At 43.1% G+C, this 19,069-nt stretch overlaps 1 protein-coding gene across 2 annotated transcripts in view; it reads left to right on the forward strand.

Annotated features, from left to right (window-relative positions):
• Positions 1 to 19,069, forward strand: part of VEPH1 (ventricular zone expressed PH domain containing 1) — a 134,444-nt gene that overhangs the window by 67,326 nt on the left and 48,049 nt on the right. For both annotated transcript variants that reach the window (XM_049774445.1, XM_049774446.1), the window contains exons 7-8: positions 5,134 to 5,343; positions 5,872 to 6,254. In XM_049774445.1, the coding sequence (XP_049630402.1) occupies positions 5,134 to 5,343; positions 5,872 to 6,254 (593 nt within the window). The remainder of the gene's footprint in view (positions 1 to 5,133; positions 5,344 to 5,871; positions 6,255 to 19,069) is intronic.

Consider the following 19,069-nt stretch of genomic DNA (forward strand, 5'->3'; position numbering starts at 1 on the left):
GCCTTGGGGCCAACAACTCACCATAGGCTCGTTCTTGGCCCAATGGATCACAAGCTTCCCTGACACTAAGGGGGTATTTTCTTAAGTGGGAAAGCAGAGGCCTCAAGTTAGATCCACAGTATCACCCCCAGAACTGCTGGATGTGGCACCTGAGTACACTGCCAGGAGTTATTGTCCAGCCCCCAGGACTGTTGAGGAAGATCTCCCAAAATTAAAAATTAAATATACATATATTTATATTTAATACATTTTCAAAAATATTGGGCTCAGAGATAACGCAGCAGGCAGGGCATTTCTTGCATTCTGCAGACCCAAATTCTATCCCTCGCATCCATCCCATAAGGTCCCCTGAGCCTGTCGAGAGTAATTTCTGAGCTCAGAGAGCACCACTGGTGTGGCCCCAAACCCAATATATAAAATTATATATTATAATAATAGTATATATTAATTTTACATTTATATATGTATAAATATATAAATTTTGTAATAAATATAATATATTTATACTATTTCTATAATGATTATTAAATAATGGTTTTACTGTGTATTTGTATATATATAGATCATATAACATATAATTATAATTAATTACAATAAATTATATGTAGTATATGATATAATATATATGCACATACATACACTTAAAAAGATTTTTAGGGGTCGGGCGGTGGCACTAGAGGTAAGGTACCTGCCTTGCCTGCGCTATCCTTGGATGGACCGCGGTTCGATCCCCGGCATCCCATATGGTCCCCCAAGCCAGGAGCGACTTCTGAGCAAATAGCCAGGAGTAACCCCTGAGCGTCACCGGGTGTGGCCCAAAAACAAAACAAAACAAAAAAACAAAAAAACAAAAAAAAGATTTTTAATAAATAGACATTTGGAACAATGGCTATCCTCTCTGGGATGTTCTTTCCTCCAACATGATCAGTTATGAAATATTATTGCCTCTAACGTTGTAAGATGAGTGGCTCGAGTTCCTCTGAATGTGAACAAAAGTGCGTTGCCAGAGGACTCAATCACCTACCCACACTGTAGCTGGCCTCGAACTGGGTTCTGCCCCTGAAGTTCAGCCCCCTGGGAGAGCACGTGACTGGGGACCTGGCTGGCCCGGAAGTGGTGGCAGACCGGAAGTGGCTGCGGCCCGGAAGTGGGTCTTGGCGGACTTTATGAGGCATTGAGGAGCAGCAATTGTGGCGTTGGGTCGTGCCTGGCTGGGCCAGTCCTGTGGGCTGCCTCCTGGCCTGCAGCGGTGGTGGTGGCCATAGCGGGTGGGGGAAAGAAAGTGAGGAGGCCCCATCGAGCAGCAGCAGACGCTTGCGGCCTTGCTCCAGGCCCGGCGCCTGATAGGGAAGCGCTCGAATGCCAAGATGGCTGCCATGGCCAAGGCCCCTGATCCGGTGCAGCTCCTGCAGGAGGAAGCGCTGTGCGCCATCTGCCTCGATTACTTCACCGACCCCGTGTCCATCGGCTGCGGCCACAACTTCTGCCGGGACTGTGTGACACGGTTGTGGTGCAGGGAGAACCAGGAGGACAGCGAGGAGGAGGAGGAGGGAGAGGAGCAGGAGGACAGCGAGGAGGAGTTGGAGGAACGAGAGGCCGCGGGCGCTGAGGGCTGGGACACCCTTGGACGCGACGAGGACTCGGGAGCAGAGGCCGAGGTGGAAGTGGAGCTGGAGGGGGACGAGGACGACGTGGGAATGTTCTGGGCGGCCGGCCAGGGGGACAATGAGTGGGAGGACGTCGAGGAGGAAGAGCAGAGCTCATCCCTGGGGGACACGGAGGAGGAGCTGAGCCTGGAAGACTCCTCCGCCCATGCTCCCCTGTGCAGTTTCATCTGCCCCAAGTGCCGCCAGAGCTTCAGGCACCGCGGGCTGCGCCCCAACCTGCAGCTGGCCAACATGGTGCAGGTGGTCCGCCAGATGCAACCCGCCAACCCCTCGCTGCCCCAGCCGAAGCCCACCTCTACCGTGTGCCGGGACCCCGAAGAGGAGCAGCGCCCCTCGGAGCTGAAGCACCAGATGCGGGCCAAGCAAGCCGCTGTGGCCTCTGAGTTTCAGCAGCTCGCCCACTTTCTGGCTCAAGAGCAGGCCTGGCTGGAGCTGCAAATCCAGCACCTGCAGGAAGCCCAGCTCAGGACCCTACAGACCCAGTCCTCCGAAAACCTGGTGGGGTCCAGCAGCAGGTGTGTCCCCACTTCTCTGGACTTAGTGGCCTCGCCTGGCTGCCTTCTTTCCCAAAGCTCCTTACTTCCAATCCTTCCTCCTCTGTTCTTCTTTCCCTCTGCACTTTCTTTCTCCTTTCTTCCTTTCCTCCTTCCCATCTCTTTTGTCCTTCCTTCCCTCCTCCCTTCTTTTCTCCTTTCCCCCTCCCTCCTTCCTTTCTCTATTCCTCCTTTTCTTTATCCTTCCTTCCCCTTCCTCCTTTCTGTTTGCTTTCTTCCTTTCATTCCTTCCTCTTGTCCTTCCCTTTCCTCCTTACTTCCTTTTTCCTTCCTTCCTTCCTTCTCCACCCTTCCTTCTCTCCTCCCTACCTTCCCCCCCCCCCCGCTTTTGCTCTTCTCTCTGGGAACCCCCACCTCCCACCTCCTTTCTCCAGGTGAAGAGTAAGGTGGTATGGCTGGTCCCCAGACCTTTGCCAATCCCACAGCCATGGATTAACATAAATGTTAATTATGGGGCAGGAAGGTGATCTGGAAGGGCAGATCTGTGTGATGCCCTAGTGCCTCCATGGCACGAGTGCCAGCGGTGGCAGGCTAAGGCTTTGCAGCTGGTGCGTGGGAAGGGGTCCGCAATTAAGATATGTGGCGAGGGGCTGGAGAGATAGCATGGAGGTAAGGCGTTTGCCTTTCATGCAGGAGGTCATCGGTTCGAATCCCAGCGTCCCATATGGTCCCCCGTGCCTGCCAGGAGCAATTTCTGAGCCTGGAGCCAGGAGTAACCCCTGAGCACTGCCGGGTGTGACCCAAAAACCATTAAAAAAAAAAAAGATATGTGGCGAGGCGGGAGGCAAGTGTGCTGGTGTCTGCTTTGCAGCTCACCTGGCAACAGGGCCAGACTGGCCATTGGGAGGACCGGGCATTGTGCAGCAGTTTGGGCACTCGGGCTCAAAAAGGTTAGCTATCACTGTCTAGTGGGAGGGACATCTCCAGACTGACCCAGCCTTGGCCTCAGGAAGGGGTTTGAGGATAGCATGAAAGACCTCACCTTAGGAACCGGCAGTTGATTGCAACCAGTGGTTCCATCAGATCTGGCATGTTTGACCGCCTACTCCTTGACATTTCTCCATGGGAAGAGTTGTCTCTTGGCAAGGGGGATAGCAGGTTGCCGACCCTCTCAAGTGTACTTGATTCATGGCAACATCCTGGGTCATAGGGCCTCAATTCTATCTGGCACTACTGGGTGGTAGAGGTGCCCATGATCCAAGCCTTTCTGAGGAGAAGATGGACTTCACAGGATTCTCTGGAGCAGTGGTGCTGCCATGCCAACTCCAGCTGCACCTGCCCCAGCAGCCCTTGCTTCAGAGGGAATTATTTGGAGGCAGTGGCAATTGATCCCACGCCCAGGCTCAAGGAAGCACACCCTTTTGAGCCCAAATGATAAGTCCACATGGTTGGGATTTCTACAGTGCAGAGTTTCACCAAGTGCTCACCTTCTTGGTTGCTTTTCTGAGCACTTTACAAAGTCTCTGTCTTTGGTCAGACTGCCCCCCTGCAGGGCCCCGTCTAGCCAGCACCTGAGGGGAGGTGGTGGTGGAGGGTGGCTTTCAAAGACTGTTCATTTCTGTACTGCTTTCCTCCTATTCCAGGCTCCACCTCTATTTCCTGGCTTCTACCTCAGCCTTCTCCCACCAATCCAACCAATGAATCTGAAGGGTTTCTGATGAAAATAGCTGCCTCTTCCTCCCTCTTGCCCACCCAGGGGTCTTGAGTAAGGGAAGGAATAAGGGAAGACTATGACTTCATTACTTCTTCCTCCCTGCTCATTAACTTCCTGTCAGTTGTGAAGCTGGAGTATTTGGGCAAGTCCCATGGCAGCACCCACCCATCTTCTGAATGAAATTTCAGACGTTTCAATTTCTGATGTAAATTTTAGCTCTCTTTCAGAGAGCAAGAAAGGAATGTGATGGATGCTCATATAAACAGCCATTGTTCTTGGGATCCTTGAATAAAGTAGTTCCAGGAGTAACAGTATAGTGGGTAGGGTGCTTGCTTGCATGTGCTTGACCCAGGTTCATTTCTCAGCAGCCAATGTTGTCCACCAAGCACTGTCAGGAGTGGTTCCTGAACACAGAGCCAGGGGTCAATTCATAACACAGCCAGGTGTGCCCCCACAAAAAAATGTACACAAAAAATTTACACAAAGTAGTTTCAGGGGCCAGAGGGATAGAACAGTGGGTAAGGCACTTGCCTTACATGAAGCCAACCTGCACTCAACCCCTGATATACCATTTGGCCCCCAGAGCACTGTCAAGAATAATTCTGAGTGCAGATCCAGAATAAATCTTTTATTAAAACTATTTATTTATTGGTTTTTTTTTGTTTTGTTTTGTTGGCCACACCTGGCAATGCTCAGGGGTTACTCCTGGCTCTGTGCTTAGAAATAGCTCCTGGCAAGCTCAGGGGACAATATGGGATGCCAGGAATTGAACTGGGTTTGTTCCAGGTTCCAGCCTCATGCAAGGCAAATGCCCTACTGCTGTGCTCTCTCTTTGGCCCCCAGAATAAATCTAGAATATTGCCAGGTGTGGCTTAAAAACAAACAACAAAAAGTAATTCCAGTGTAGAGTGTATGTAAACACTGATATTTCTGAATTTATGGCAAAACAAATTTGTAAAATCCTTTAAACAACCTCTGACCTGTAGGAATTTATAACTATTGTTCAGGTGCTGGAGAAATAATGTAGGTAGATCCTTGCACACAACTGGCCCAGGTTTGAACTTCTCACCTTAAGCACTTGTCAATAAGCCATGGGCACCACTGGGTGTAGCCCCAGACCAAAACAAACAAATTTGGTTCAGTGACTAATAAAGAATGTGCCAATTTAATTACTGATATTTGGGAAGAAGCAGTTCCCTAGAGCTGCTATAAAGGAGTTGGTGGTCAGTACATAATTCAGTGACTTCCATTTGTTCAGGGATAAATCCAGCGCCAAAACTGACTCCCCTGAGAAGCTAGCAGTCACTAAGTTGACACTGGTTGAAAAAGAAGACGCTGGAAAACTGCAAGTGAAGCCACAGTCATTTGAAGACAAAGTGCATGCCACCAGCAATACCCCTGGCTCTGTCAGAAGATACAGTTTGGGCCAAGTGTCAAAGGAAGAGAAAAAAGATGTTACGTTTAACAGGTATACATTTCACTGTTTCTGGAATTTGTGCTTCACATTTGCTCTTTTGTCATAGCTGTTCTAGGTGCTATTGAAGTCCCTTTTATCTTTAAAGCCATCCTGAGTTTCATCATTTCCTGACTAAAATGCTGTTCAGGGCTTCCTTTAGCCAAAGCCTCCTGTTGAAATAGGTCACCAACCAGAACCCCTTCTGTAGTTGATATTTTAAAGCACCTTTTCACTATAATGGTAATATCTGTTAGATATTGTTGTCTTGATGTCTAATGGAAAATATAAGAAGATATAGGCAAGAAATCATAAATTAATCTGCCTATCCTCTTTAGCCCAGACTTGTCAGAGAACTGATCTTTAAATCTTTTGGAGGTGATCTGGAACTTCACAGGTCTGGCTTGCCTGGGGTTCTTCAGACCTATCCTATCTCCGGACTGAAGAAAGGGACTGTATGTGTTGTGTGTGCAGTCTGGTCTGTTGCTGTGCATGGAGATCGTGAGCCCACTGGCATTAAAGCTCCTTTTATTTGTCTTGTAGATGCAGGAGCTTTGCTTGGCACATGTCAATGGAGGATGTGAGTGCAGACCATGGGGAAATCCAGGAAGATAGAGACCTGCCAGACAGCGTGTATTTTTCAGAAATGTATCCACTTGGCCCCAGAAAGGTAAACACTGATCAACCAAAGCTGGAAAGTACTGCAGATACTCACCAAAGTGTTGTTCAAGGAGACTCTGAGAACTTGCCAAAAGAGATGAATTCTCCTCACAGCAGTGAGGAGAGAAATTCAGAAACCACAGTGAGTCCTGAAGAACCACAAGATAAACTCTACTTGCATCTCAAGGACAACCTCAGTAGAGTGAAAGCCTATACCCTGGAAATGGCACAGAAGCTCCCAGCCCCAGACCAGTGCACCATTGAAGGTGAGTGCCTGTCCCAAAACCATGTCAGATCAGGGCCCTCTGAAAGTGAGTGCCCTGCTCCCTGAGCCTGAGCCCTGTCAGATTTTATGGGAATAACAGAAGCCTCCAGTTTTTATATTGTATCCTCTTTTCAATATCATTTCAAGAAATCACTTTGAACAACAATAACAAAAAAAAAAGTGGGGCCGGCGCAGTGGCATTAGAGGTAAGGTGTCTGCCTTGCCAGCGCCAGCCTAGGACGGACCGCGGTTCGATCCCCCAGCGTCCCATATGTTCCCCTAAGCCAGGAGCTACTTCTGAGCGCATAGCCAGGAGTAACCCCTGAGCGTTACCGGGTGTGGCCCAAAAACCAAAAAAAAAAAAAAAAAAATCACTTTGAAATATAATTTCTAATTGCATTTTAAAAATAATCTTAAATTTCTAGGCCATACAAAGTGATGCTCAGGTGTTTTTTTGTTTTTGTTTTTGTTTTTCCTGATTTTGCACTCAGGAATCACTCTGGCAAGGCTCTGGGGAATAAATGGGATACCAGGGATTGAACCTGGATTGGACATATATAAGGCAAGCACTCTCTGTTATACATTCTCTCTGGTGCATTTAATTGTTTTATTTTTAAAGGTCTCACATACTTCTTTTTCTATTTAAACACTGATTTACAAAGTTATTCATAATAGAGGTTCTTTTTAAAGCATTCAGGAGTTAAATGTTTCAACACCAATATGATCTTCCCTTCACCAGTGTCCTCAATTTCCCAGCCTTTCCCATTTTTACATTTTTATAATAAAACGTAAAAAGGAATTATTTGGAAATTGATCATTTTATACCTCAATGGAATTACTAAAGTTATTGAGGACTTAATGATTTGAACCTTAATGTTGAACTTAATGGTTGAACCTCTTTTGGTATTGTTTTTGCTCATTGATTTGTGAGCTTCTATACAACTTTCCCATCAAATTTGCAGTTCTCCTACTGAGATGTTATTACTGTGAAACATGTAGTAGGTATTGCATGGCCACATATACAGCTAGACTTTAACTCCAGGATCTGTGGAGCAGGAATGTTTATATGGGAGAGGGGGCCAGATATGGAAGCTGCTGAGCCTCTCTGGAAGGAGAGGAATCTGCCCACACTCTCCCAGAAGGCCTCGGAGGGTTCTTAAAATGTTTAGTACATTGAATCTATTTAGGTGCACATAAGTCCACCAACTCTCAGAGTAGATTAATTCTGCTCTATAGTTTTGAATTTTGAGGGGAAAATTGAGAAAAGGATCTTTGATTCCCCACACTGGCTCTGGGGTGCATCTAACCTGAAACTTAACCCATCCATATAAGTACACCAGGAAGCCAGACTCAGCATTGGGCTCACCAAGGGTTTGTGCCAAGCAGTCAGTAAACACCTACAGCAGGTAATAGGCTAGCCACAAGCCAAGTGATATCAGCTCTGAATATCATGCTTCCAGGCCTAATCCTGATTTTCCCCTGGACTTTTAGGGAAAGAGCAAAGCCGGCCTAAGGAGCACATTAAAGGAACCAAAATTGTGCCACATTCAAAGGAAGGGCAGGCTCTGATACATCTTGTTCCAGCCAGGTTGCAGCAGATGCCAAAAATGAGAAGTGTAGTATTTTGTCCAACATGAACTACTTGTATTAACTTTGTTGGTTTTTGGTTGTTGTTTTAATGTTGACTGTTTATGTTTCTGCAACCTTTAGTCTCCAGGTATTTAATGTTGTTTTAATGTTGACTGTTTATGTTTCTGCAACCTTTAGTCTCCAAGTTTTCTTGTTGGTCCTGGCTCCCCTATTCTGCTAGTGGACAGGTTTAAGAAATATTCTCAGTGCTCAACTACTGATACTGGGTACATGGACTTTCATAATGACAGTCTTAGAGGTCTGCCTCTTTATTCCTGAAGATTTAGATGAAGGTACCTGCCCTGTGAAGTCATATTTTCACAGGCTCTGTACTTCAGAGAAAATGCTGACAGTCCTTCTGCCAAAAAGAAAGCCAGCTCAGTGCTCAGCCCCTGCAGTGTCTCATTCTTTTTTCCAGTGCCTCCTTCTTACCCAGGTGTGAAGACAGAAGTTTTCAAGCTAACAAAATAAAGGGGTACTCAAGCATTTGGTGATGAAAAAAGGTTGTGGCCTGTTAGTGAAGAAATACTTTCATTGTTTATATTTATTCGCTATTTAGCATCTCCAAGCTCTTTCAGTGCTGATAAAGAAGGTGATAGTGTTCATGTTCAATGTCAGTTATAAGTCAAGACTTACTTTAGGACTTAGGAGGGTCTAAAAGTATTAAAAATCTGACAAACTCACAACAGTGCTTGTTTTACTCACCAGCTCTGTTCTTAGTGCACAAATTGGAAAATTTGAATAAGCCTGTTGAGTAAATTTCCCAATGGGAGGGGGGTCAATAGTGAGTGTAAGGTCAAACACATTTCCATCTGCTCCTGTAGGTTTTGCTCTGCTTTTGTTTTATGTTGAGTCTAAAGCTTTCAAAATGTGAATTTTAATCTTGTGAAAATGGGAAGATCTCCATAGTTATTATTCTAAGCCTTTAATCAAAAGAATATTCATAGTTTTTATTACCTTGTAAGTAGGTGGTTTAGGTTTTACTAAAATATTGAACCACTATCTTATAAAAACGAAAAGATGGTGGTATTTTCTTCTGATATTATTATTTCCTACCAGGGATGATTTAGAACTTAGTATGTGTTTTCTAAATCTTTCAGAATTAACCCATAGTTTTATAATTTTCTGGAAATTTCTAGGAAATCCTGGGAAAGGAAGGGAGCAGTGTGTGTGTGTGTGTGTGTGTGTGCAGTGTGTGTGTTAGTAACTGGTTTTTGTTTTACTACTCCAATTGGGAAGTGGGGAGCTTAGGAAACTTAGAAAACTCAGGAAAATGCCTTTGCTGAGCAAGGCTACGTTATGCAGGGTCTTGGGGATTTTTGTTTGTTTGTTTGTTTTAATCTTACATACCACCTTGGAAATGCTGCAGCCATTGACACCATTGACTTGTGACTGTGAGATCACAATGCTCATCACAGCACACATCTATCCTGGAACACATTGAAGAAAGATATAGGCTGAGACATCAAGCTATTTACATTGATAGACTCAGGTTTGTTCTTGCTGACTTAGGAAAAGTCATTAAGAATTTAGAGAAGAAACTAAAATACCTCTTGTACAGACTGTGGAGCCAGACAGAGGAAGTAGAAAACAATAATGATGGAGATTTTGGGAGAGATTTTAGATTGTGATACAGATACTTGGGAACTGACGATCTTCCCTTTAGAGAAGCTTTTTGAAGATTCATGTGAATTATACATTAAATGTGACATTGCAGGCCAGAGAGATGATGCATTGGTATGATACTTGCCTTGCATATAGCAACCCAAGTTTGACCCCTGACACTACACATGGTTCCCTGAGCACAGAACCAGAGCATAACGAAGTATGGCCCCCATCCCTACTCCCCACCAAAAAAAAAAAGGGGGGGGAAATACGATGCTATTCATTCTTATTTTGACCTGCAAAAGCATCAGTTTCTTCTGGTTAGACCTCACATTTTGGAAGTAAATGAGGTTGAAAAGATGGGAACCTACCTTTTGTCTCTGAGCAGAATGAGATGAGAATGAAGTTAGGTCAGAGTATCTTAACCAATCTGTCATTTTGTTACCACTTATTCATTTTCTTATAGATCAGAACATACATCCTGATAATAGGAATAAATGTAGAGGCCAAGAGATAGTATAGGAGTTAAAGTACTTGTATACAGCAGGCCTTGATCCATCCCAGCACCATCTCTGAGTACTGCCAGGAGTGACTTTCAAGTATAGTTGGGTATGACCAAAAGAATAAAAGTGAACTCTAGGTCTAGTGGAGGTGTATTAATGTCTTTTCTTGGCATGTAAGTAATTCTAGCCTGGGCCTTATATTAGGTTTATCAACAACCATAGGACATGAATTCATATGAGGAGAGATGATCTAGCATCACCACCAGATTGTAGTTACATTACAAGACCAAAGGGATTTAGCTAATTTGGCAAAGTACTTTTTAGAAATATGAATCATTTGTATTAACATATGTGAACTAAATTGACTTGAGGTTTTAAAAGCATGAGATTGAAATAAATCCGTGGCAATTGGTTCATGCCTAGAGTTCTAAAAAGGATGATATAAAAGCTTCCAAGAATGAATCAATACATCTTGAATTCTTTTTGAAGAATTTCCTGGCTGGGTGAAAATACATACCATCTGTAGAATATAAATGCCAGTCTGACTTGCCGAAAGCTCACATCAAACCTAGTCATATCAGCCTTCTCTTACAGACCCACAGGGATGAATTTTCTGTGGGAGCACATAAAATAGTACACTGGAAATATAAAGAAGCAGTACCCATTTGCATAAATCATTGGCTGTGGCATATTGTCAGACCAACTTCATGTTAGGATGCAAGGGGTGCTGCCAGGAAGTTCCCATCTTCACCTCTTTTTTATCCACCAGTGCTTCTGATCTTGTGAACAGTGATGAGAAGGCTCCTATTATGGTTCTGTGGGACATTTATAAATTTATTTAATCATGGGATTAGGATAATTTCACAATAGGGAGAGCTACAAATTTGGTAGGCAAAAATAAGCTCTTGCATGCAATTTGAGAGGGAAAAGCATCAACAAGACAGGCACCCTCGATATCCTGGAATCTTACTTTCTTGCAGGGTCCTCTGGCCCTCATTTGAAGAATGAGTACTTGTTTTGGGTTTGATTTTGTTTTGGGGCCACATGCAGCAATGTCAGGGATTACTCCTCACTCTGCATTCAGAAATTACTCCTGACAGTGCTTAGGGGACCTTATGGAATGCTGGGGATCTAACCCACATCAGCCATGTGCAATACAAGCACTCTGCTATCACTCTGGCCCTAAAGAATGAGTTAAGGAATACTTTCCTAGAGAATTCTTTCCTGGCACTTTGGAATTAATCCTTGATGACTTAGTCACTGGGGCTGAGGTTCTTCTCTTGCATGCTACTAATACCAGTTTTATCCCTGACACTGCATGTGGTCACTTCTGAGTATAGAATTCAGACCACTTGCTTGAAAGAATAACCACATACTGTTTTGTTATATTTCCTAGTACAGCCTTTGATTTTTGTAGCTCATGTGAATGGATAGTGTATTTTTATATTTTATTTTTCAAGGGGATGAAACCCCACCACCCTTTCTTAAATCTTCTCTGCCCCTTACTGCTCCCCACTCTCTTTATCTCTGGCTCCTTATCTTTTATCTCAGGACTTTAATGTTGTGTAGGAACATTTCTGTCTCTTAGTGCCTGGTAGCACATTTCATTTGAGTGTTGAGTTCTTCCATTATCTGGACATACTTGACATTGTGGTATCTCATGCAGGAGTTCCACTACCTGAATGTGCCTGTGTTCTGCCTTTTCATATCCCTCACCCCTTCATTCCTTCCAGAGATGCCCATGTGCCCAGGTTATATCAACAGTGTGTTTAGAATTTGAGAAACTTCTATAAGCTTATCCTCACTACATAGTCTATGCTTCCTAAAACTCTAAGGGAAGGAACCAGGCGCCCTTTGGTAGCTCCCTCCCTATTTTCTCCTTCCCTACTTGCACAGTACAACCCCTATTCAGCCAGTGCTGTGCTTTGTATTTCCTGATGTTTATTTCTTTATTTAGGACTCACAGCCAATGATCGGGAGATCCTTGAAGCCTCTCACAGTGATACTCAACCACTTAGTCACAGTGGTCAATGCTTGGATCCAGTTATGAAGTGCTAATTAGATCCAGAAATTCAGGGTAGTGGGGAGAGGTACCATGGTTACACCTCAGTGGTGCTTAGAGGGGTCAAGTATTGCCAGAGATGGAAACTGCATCACAAATGCAAGACTTGCCTCCAATTTTTCTAACTCTCTTTCCTACCTTTTAGTAGATTTAATCAAAAAGCCACAACTTCAACAAACTTGAAAAATACTCATATGGATCATTTCTGCTCTAAATGAATTCATTCTAAATATCTTGTGTCAGAGCCATAAATCTAAAACCACATTTTTGTGCTATTTTTCATGCACCTCAGTTGTATTGCTAAGTTTATTTCCAAAATATTTTGTGATTACTTTTCTGCCAATTACCCATCGTTTCTGATGATGGCTGTATTCAGTAATTTCCAGCAGTTTGTAGGGAGAAAGTAGTCCAAAATACACCTTTCTTAGTCTTTGTCCTGATTGATGGACATCTAGATCTCAAACTGCAAGTTACCCACCATAATCAGCACATCAGTGCTGTGCCTGACCTGATTGGTCATTCTGACTTAACTGATTTCTCTTCTTTTAGATTTGTATACAAAGGAGCTATGAAAATATATAGTAAAATAAAGAAATGATTCACACACTGAAGTGGGAGGAGGTAAGGAAAACAAACAGAAATAAACAAAACCAGAAGTTCTTCAGAAATTTATCCCTAGAACTTTACACAATTGCTAAATATTGTTGCAGATTTACTTCTGAGTGCTAGGTGGCCATTATAAGAACAGAAATAAAATCAGTTAAATATCAAACATTATCTGGGTCAGAAAGTTAGCACAGGGGTTAAAATACTTTCCTTGCACAGGATTGACCCCAGTTTGATCTCCCCAAGCACTACCAGGAGTGACCCCTGACCATGTCAAGTATGCTCCCCACAAAAAAAAAAAAAAAAAAAAAAAAAAAAAAAAACAACCACAATTATTCAGCATCCATAAAGAAAGGTGTGATAACTTCATTTACTGATTCTACTTCCTCCAAAAAGAGGATTCTGTCATACAACAAGCATTAAGATCCTTACCTAAGGGCTTCTTGGCCTGAGCATTTCTGGCCCCACTTGGGAAGTATATATGGGCTGTTACAGTCTGCATACAGTTTTTTCTGTCATGATGTGGGTGAGCAGGAAGGCTCTGACTCTAGAAAATACTGATAAATGCATGCAAGGAACAGGAGACCACCACATACACACACTGTACACATTATCCAAACAAGGAATTTCCAGCCCAAAATATCAGTCATGACAGAAGAATCCTTCAGCACAGCCTTGCTTCCCAATTGTGGCACAGCATAAATTACATGAACATTCTATGGGTTCTTGTAGAAAGAGGGTACCCAGGACCCCATCCCACATCTTCCAAGCCAGCAAAACCCTCTGAATAGGCTCATAGGTGAAATAGATGCACATGGAGGTGTCACATGCTCTCCTGTTCCAGGAACAGGGCCTACACAGAGTCCAGCAGTAAAGAAAGAACTTTCTTCCTTATTTATCGTATCTGTGCCATTCGCAAGGGAATGGTCCCTTCCTCTTTGAAGAGAGATTTCCCTCTAAGACACTGGAGTTTCAGGTATCCGCCTGCCCGAGATGGTTCTAGTTATCTGGAATTTAAGAAAGGTTGAGTAAGCTTTTGGTGGGTGTTTGCATGTGTTGTGAGGGACCTCACTTTTGAAAACCTTGACATTCCATTTCTTCTGGAAGGTAGTTTTAATAGTTTCTACAGACCTTGAGTATCAAACATGTCTTCATCGATGCTTAGCCAAGTTGTATCAGTGAATTAGAAACATCTGGTTGCATTTCTTCTGAAGGAGACAGAGAATTAAAATTGTGGAAAAAATGGATGAGAAGCACTGTTTGCTTGCCTCAACCCCAGTTGGGGGAAGGTGGATTGAAACATGAATGTATGTGTGAATTGGTTGTTAACTTTGACAGTTCAAGCTGGGGCCATTGGCCCTGAGTCCTGAACAGGAAGTGATGTAATTGTTCTTAGCTATCTTTTCTCTAATGAATTGACCAGACTTTGTAAAAAAAAAAAAAAAAAAGAACCTTGAAAAAAATAGACTTTCCAGTAATTTGGAAAGGTTAAGTCTATTATTATTGTCGTCCCCATTGCCTTTCCACTGAATTTTTATTTTACAGTCAAACCTGTTTGTAAATAACACTACCCTTTAGCATTAGTTCTTTTATTTTATTTTGAGGGACCTGGTGATGCTCAGGAGTCTCTGGGAGCCCTAATATTGATTCTCAGCTGAACCAACAGTTCAGGACAGGGCTTGAGGATGCACTGCTGCTCACTTTTGTAGTATTTGGAAAGTCTCTGGTGCTGTGTTCTATGTTTGGGGGACCATACAAAGTTATGAATAGAATTCATGTTGAACTACACTACAGTGGTAGTAGGCTAACCACTGGGCTCCAAGTTCTGCTTTTTAACTCCTTATTTTATATATCCCTTGATTTTAACAAAATTTTAGAACTTGATTAAACAGTTAAGTTTACATGAAATGAATATATATAAATCTAGAATAATTTATTTTTACAGTATTGATCTTATAAGTCTCTGTAGTTCCAGAATCAAATGCATATTGAATACCTAAGATGTTTTTCAGTATTTTGTAAACCTATGTGCTCCTACCACTGTGGTATGTTTTAAATGTTTACATGAAAGCAAAACTATATGTCTCCTTGAAGGAATTCAATAATTATTAAAATTAAAGAACTCATTTGAGAACTTAAAACTCTAAAATATGGGGCAGAGTTTGTATAAGGGGTAAGTTATGCTGCTAAACCTGGTTCAATTCCCAGCATCACATGGTCCACTAACTGTCATCATTCCTGGTCACAAAGTCAGGAGAAATCCCTGAATACCGGGTGTGATTCAGCAGTGTTCCCTTAGTACCTCCAAAAAATAAAATCCTAAAATATAAAGAAATTTCCTTTACCAGCATCAGTTAGCCCTTCTTGGTGTGAGAGAGTATTTATTAACTCTGAAGGATCTGAGAGACCCACAGCTCACCTCAGAATTGGGGTTTCCAAGTGAAGCTTCAGGAGTTTCCTAATATATTCCTAGAATAACATGACAAAATTTACTTCTGAACCCAATACATTTGGGGCAATTATAATCTATTTCAAATTAATTTAATGTGGTTTGCCAAACTCATGCTTCCCTAAAATGTTTTACCCTAGCTGCCTTTGGGGCTAAGCGGCCACAGGTACTCTGGGTTTTGCACACTCTTCCCCTCTGTCTCAAGCACTGTTAAAAAAAAACCCAGAACTATGACACTTTCTGGAAAAGAAAGCTGTCACGAGGGAAAGGGGAAGGTAGACCTTTTTTCTTGTTCTTCCCTTGAGGTTGGATTTGTAACTTTGTGCTAGAGATATCAATAATTAGTTTAAGGGTCCCCTTATGTCTTCATACTCTGATCTTCTTGGTCAGATATCTCAAATATCTCCCTTTCTTTTCTTGAGGGGGACATCCCTAATAGTGTTTTGTGGGTTCAAGGGAGCAACTCCCACAGACACTTAGCCTGACTGTATAGATCTGACTCAGGTGCTTATGCCCAGCAATGTACTAATCAAGTCCAGCAGAGCTAGAAGCAATCAGGGTCATCCTAGTAGTCCTCAGGGGCCACCAGAGCCACCAGGTGGTAGGAAGGGAGGACATGATAGATTCTAGGATCAAACCCATGGCCTAGTGCATATAGTGTATATAGGCATGAACACCTTTGAACCATTTCCCTAAGCTCCTTGAATCATTACTTCTGGCTCTGCTTCCTTTGTGCACCCTAGGTGTCCCCCACTCAGACATGGAAACATGGAACTGAAGGTGTCCAGGGTCCTTCTGGTGCAGAAGCAGCATTGCGAGAGCCGTTGGAACCATCAGCTATCTTCCACTATGTGGGGCTAGGGCAGGAAAAATAACCATTTCTGGCCAGCTGACCAGAATAGAGTATCCTTGCAGTAAGTAAGTATCTGAGTAGTGACAGGCAGTGTAGAATTTCCTAATCCAAGCCACTCCTTCAGGTTAGGGGCCTGCACCAAATTCTTCTCCACAGCCTGGAAAGGGTTTGTTTAAGCTCTTCTATTTTGCCAATGAGTTTTGGGGTATGGACACAAAGTTGATCCCCACAGATAGTCTGTAGAGTTTTTGGCAACCTAGAGCACCTTCCAGTGGGACAGAAGCCTTGCTCAGATTCCCAAGAGATACCTGGGCTCTCAGAGTAAAATTCAGTAGTTCTTTAAGGGTTCTGTAGCTTTTGGGGCTCTTTCTCAGCTATCTCAATTAAAGAATAAAACCCCTCCACAACTCCTAGAATACCAGATGAAGGGCAGGACATGAGTAGGATGGGGAAACAGGCTCAGGAACCAGGTTGGAGTCTCAGGCAGTAGAATCCAACCACAGCAGCCTCAGTAAGCAGCACAGTAAGCTGTGGCATCCTTGGACAGGGCTGCAGGCAGAAGCTTGACCAGGAACAGTGGCACTGAGGAGACACATGGGGCTCTATGGGCTGGTTTTGATCTGCCATGGTCCCAGAACACCTCTTACTGAATTAGGGAAAGAAAGGTCTGGTTAAGCACCATGAAAGTCCTACAGAGATGCTCCAGAGGTAGAAATTCAGCAGTCAAGAAGAGGTAAAATGGTTCTGACACTAAACCACAAAAAAATATTAAAATACGGCCTTTGTTCACTCTGAGGACATCAAGGAAAACTTCTCCTGCACCTGTCTGCCTGTGTTTCTGAATCCCTGAAGGTCTTCTCAGAGGCCTAGGGAGCGCACCCCCACTGCATTTTGAAGCTGCCCAGTAAGTAAATTCTGGCTTTGGGTGTCGCCGTCCAATAAGCTGAGCTCTCTGGCCTGCGGAGGCTCCACCCTGCTGTGCCTTTGTTCACTCTGAGGACTTCAAGGGAAACTTCTCCTGCACCTGCCTACCTGTGTTTCTGAATCCCTGAAGGTCTCCTCAGAGGCCTAGGGAGCGCACCCCAAAAAACTGTCAAATAGAGGCAGCAGAAGAGCAAGGCTTTTCCGCTTCGCTTTGTGGCCACCCACTCTTTCTAACCAATGAACCCCACCACAACACGCAGAAAAAACCACACTACAAGCAATGGGGAAACCTCGAAGGCAAACACCATGCACAGAGAATGAAGACGATAGCTCGGATGACCTAATAAATTCCAACCACCTGATTAATCTCTCAGATGAGGAACTTTAAATAGCAATATGGAAGATGTTTGAAGAACTCAAAAAAAGCATAGATCGATCTGAACAGAACACAAAGACAGAAATCTGAAAACCCCAAACTGAAATAACAAATCTGAAAAACATGGTAGCTCAACTGAAAACCTCAATGGATGGCCTCGCCAGCAGGGTATCAGCAGCTGAGGAGAGAATCGGATACTGGAAGATGTGCTGCAGAAAAACTCAACACAACAGAAGAAATTGGAAAAAGAACCTTAAGACAAACGAACAGGTAATGGAAAAAGTACTCAAGGAATACGAACAGATGAAAATATAAGTCTTTGATGAACTCAACAGAAACAACATAAGAATCATTGGAGTCCCAGAGACCCAGGTAGGAGATCTCCAGGAAGAATCAATGTCAAAGACATCATCAAAGAGATACTCCCAGAGTTAAAGACTACATGCAATCAAATCCTGCATGCCCGAAGAGTACCAGCTAAAAGAGACCCAAAGAAAAACACCCCAAGACACATCCTCATTACAATGACAAATACCACAGATAGAGATAGAATGCTTAAAGCAGCAAGATCAAAAAGGGAAATTACATTCAAAGGAGCATCCCTAAGACTTACAGCAGACATGTCACAAGAAACTCTCAAGGCCAGAAGACAGTGGTGGGATATTGTGACAAGACTGAATAAAATGAATGCCTCACTGAGAATACTGCACCCAGCCCGACTCACATTCAGGTTTGAAGGAAGAATACATAACTTCATGGATAAACGACAGCTCACAAACTTCACAGATGATAAGCCAGCCTTAAAGGAAAAACTGACAGGTCTACTCTAAGACAAGAGAGACCAACAAACACAGCAAACTTATCTACAAAGATGACATTAAATCCTATGACAATCATCTCCCTCAATGTCAATGCACTAAATTCACCAATTAAAAGACATAGAGTGGCAAAATGGGTCAAAAAGATGAATCCAACCTTCTGCTGCCTACAAGAAACACATCTGAATAGTCAGAACAAACATAGACTCAAAATCAAAGGCTGGAGAAAAATCAAGCAAACAACACCCTCAAAAAAGCTGGGGTGGCCATATTAATATCTGATGACACCAACTTTATACTCAGAAAAGTGGTAAAGGACAAAGATTTACACTATGTACTAATAAAGGGATATGTGCAACAGGAAGAAATCAGACTATTAAACATATATGCACCCAATGAGAGACCAGCAAATTATCTAATACAATTACTGACAAATCTGAAAGAAGAAATTAATAATAACACAATAATTGTGGGAGACCTCACCATGGCCCTATCAACACTTGATAGGTCAACCAGACTAAAATCCAACAAAAACATACTAGCCCTGAAAAGATTAATAGAAGAAAGAGGACTAGTAGATATATGTAGGACACTCCATCCCAAAAAACCTGGATACACATTCTTCTCCAATGTATATGGGTCATTCTCCAGGATAGACTACATGCTGACACATAAAACATACCTCCATAAAATCAAGAGGATAGGAATCTTGCAGGCTACCTTTGCTGACCACATGGCTCTGAAATTAGATGTGAACTACAAAGCCACACAGAAGAAAAACTTTAACAATTGGAAATTAAACACCCTACTACTGAACAACCAGTGGGTTCGAGATGAAATCAAAAAGGAAATCAAAACTTTCCTGGAAACAAATGATAATGAAGACACAAACTGCCAGAATCTATGGGACACAGCAAAAGCTGTCCTGAGAGGAAAATTTATAGCTCTACAAGCACATATCAGGAAGGAAGAAGGGACATACCTGAATAAC

Source organism: Suncus etruscus, chromosome 6, assembly GCF_024139225.1.
Source record: "Suncus etruscus isolate mSunEtr1 chromosome 6, mSunEtr1.pri.cur, whole genome shotgun sequence".
NCBI classification, from domain to species: Eukaryota; Metazoa; Chordata; class Mammalia; order Eulipotyphla; family Soricidae; genus Suncus; species Suncus etruscus.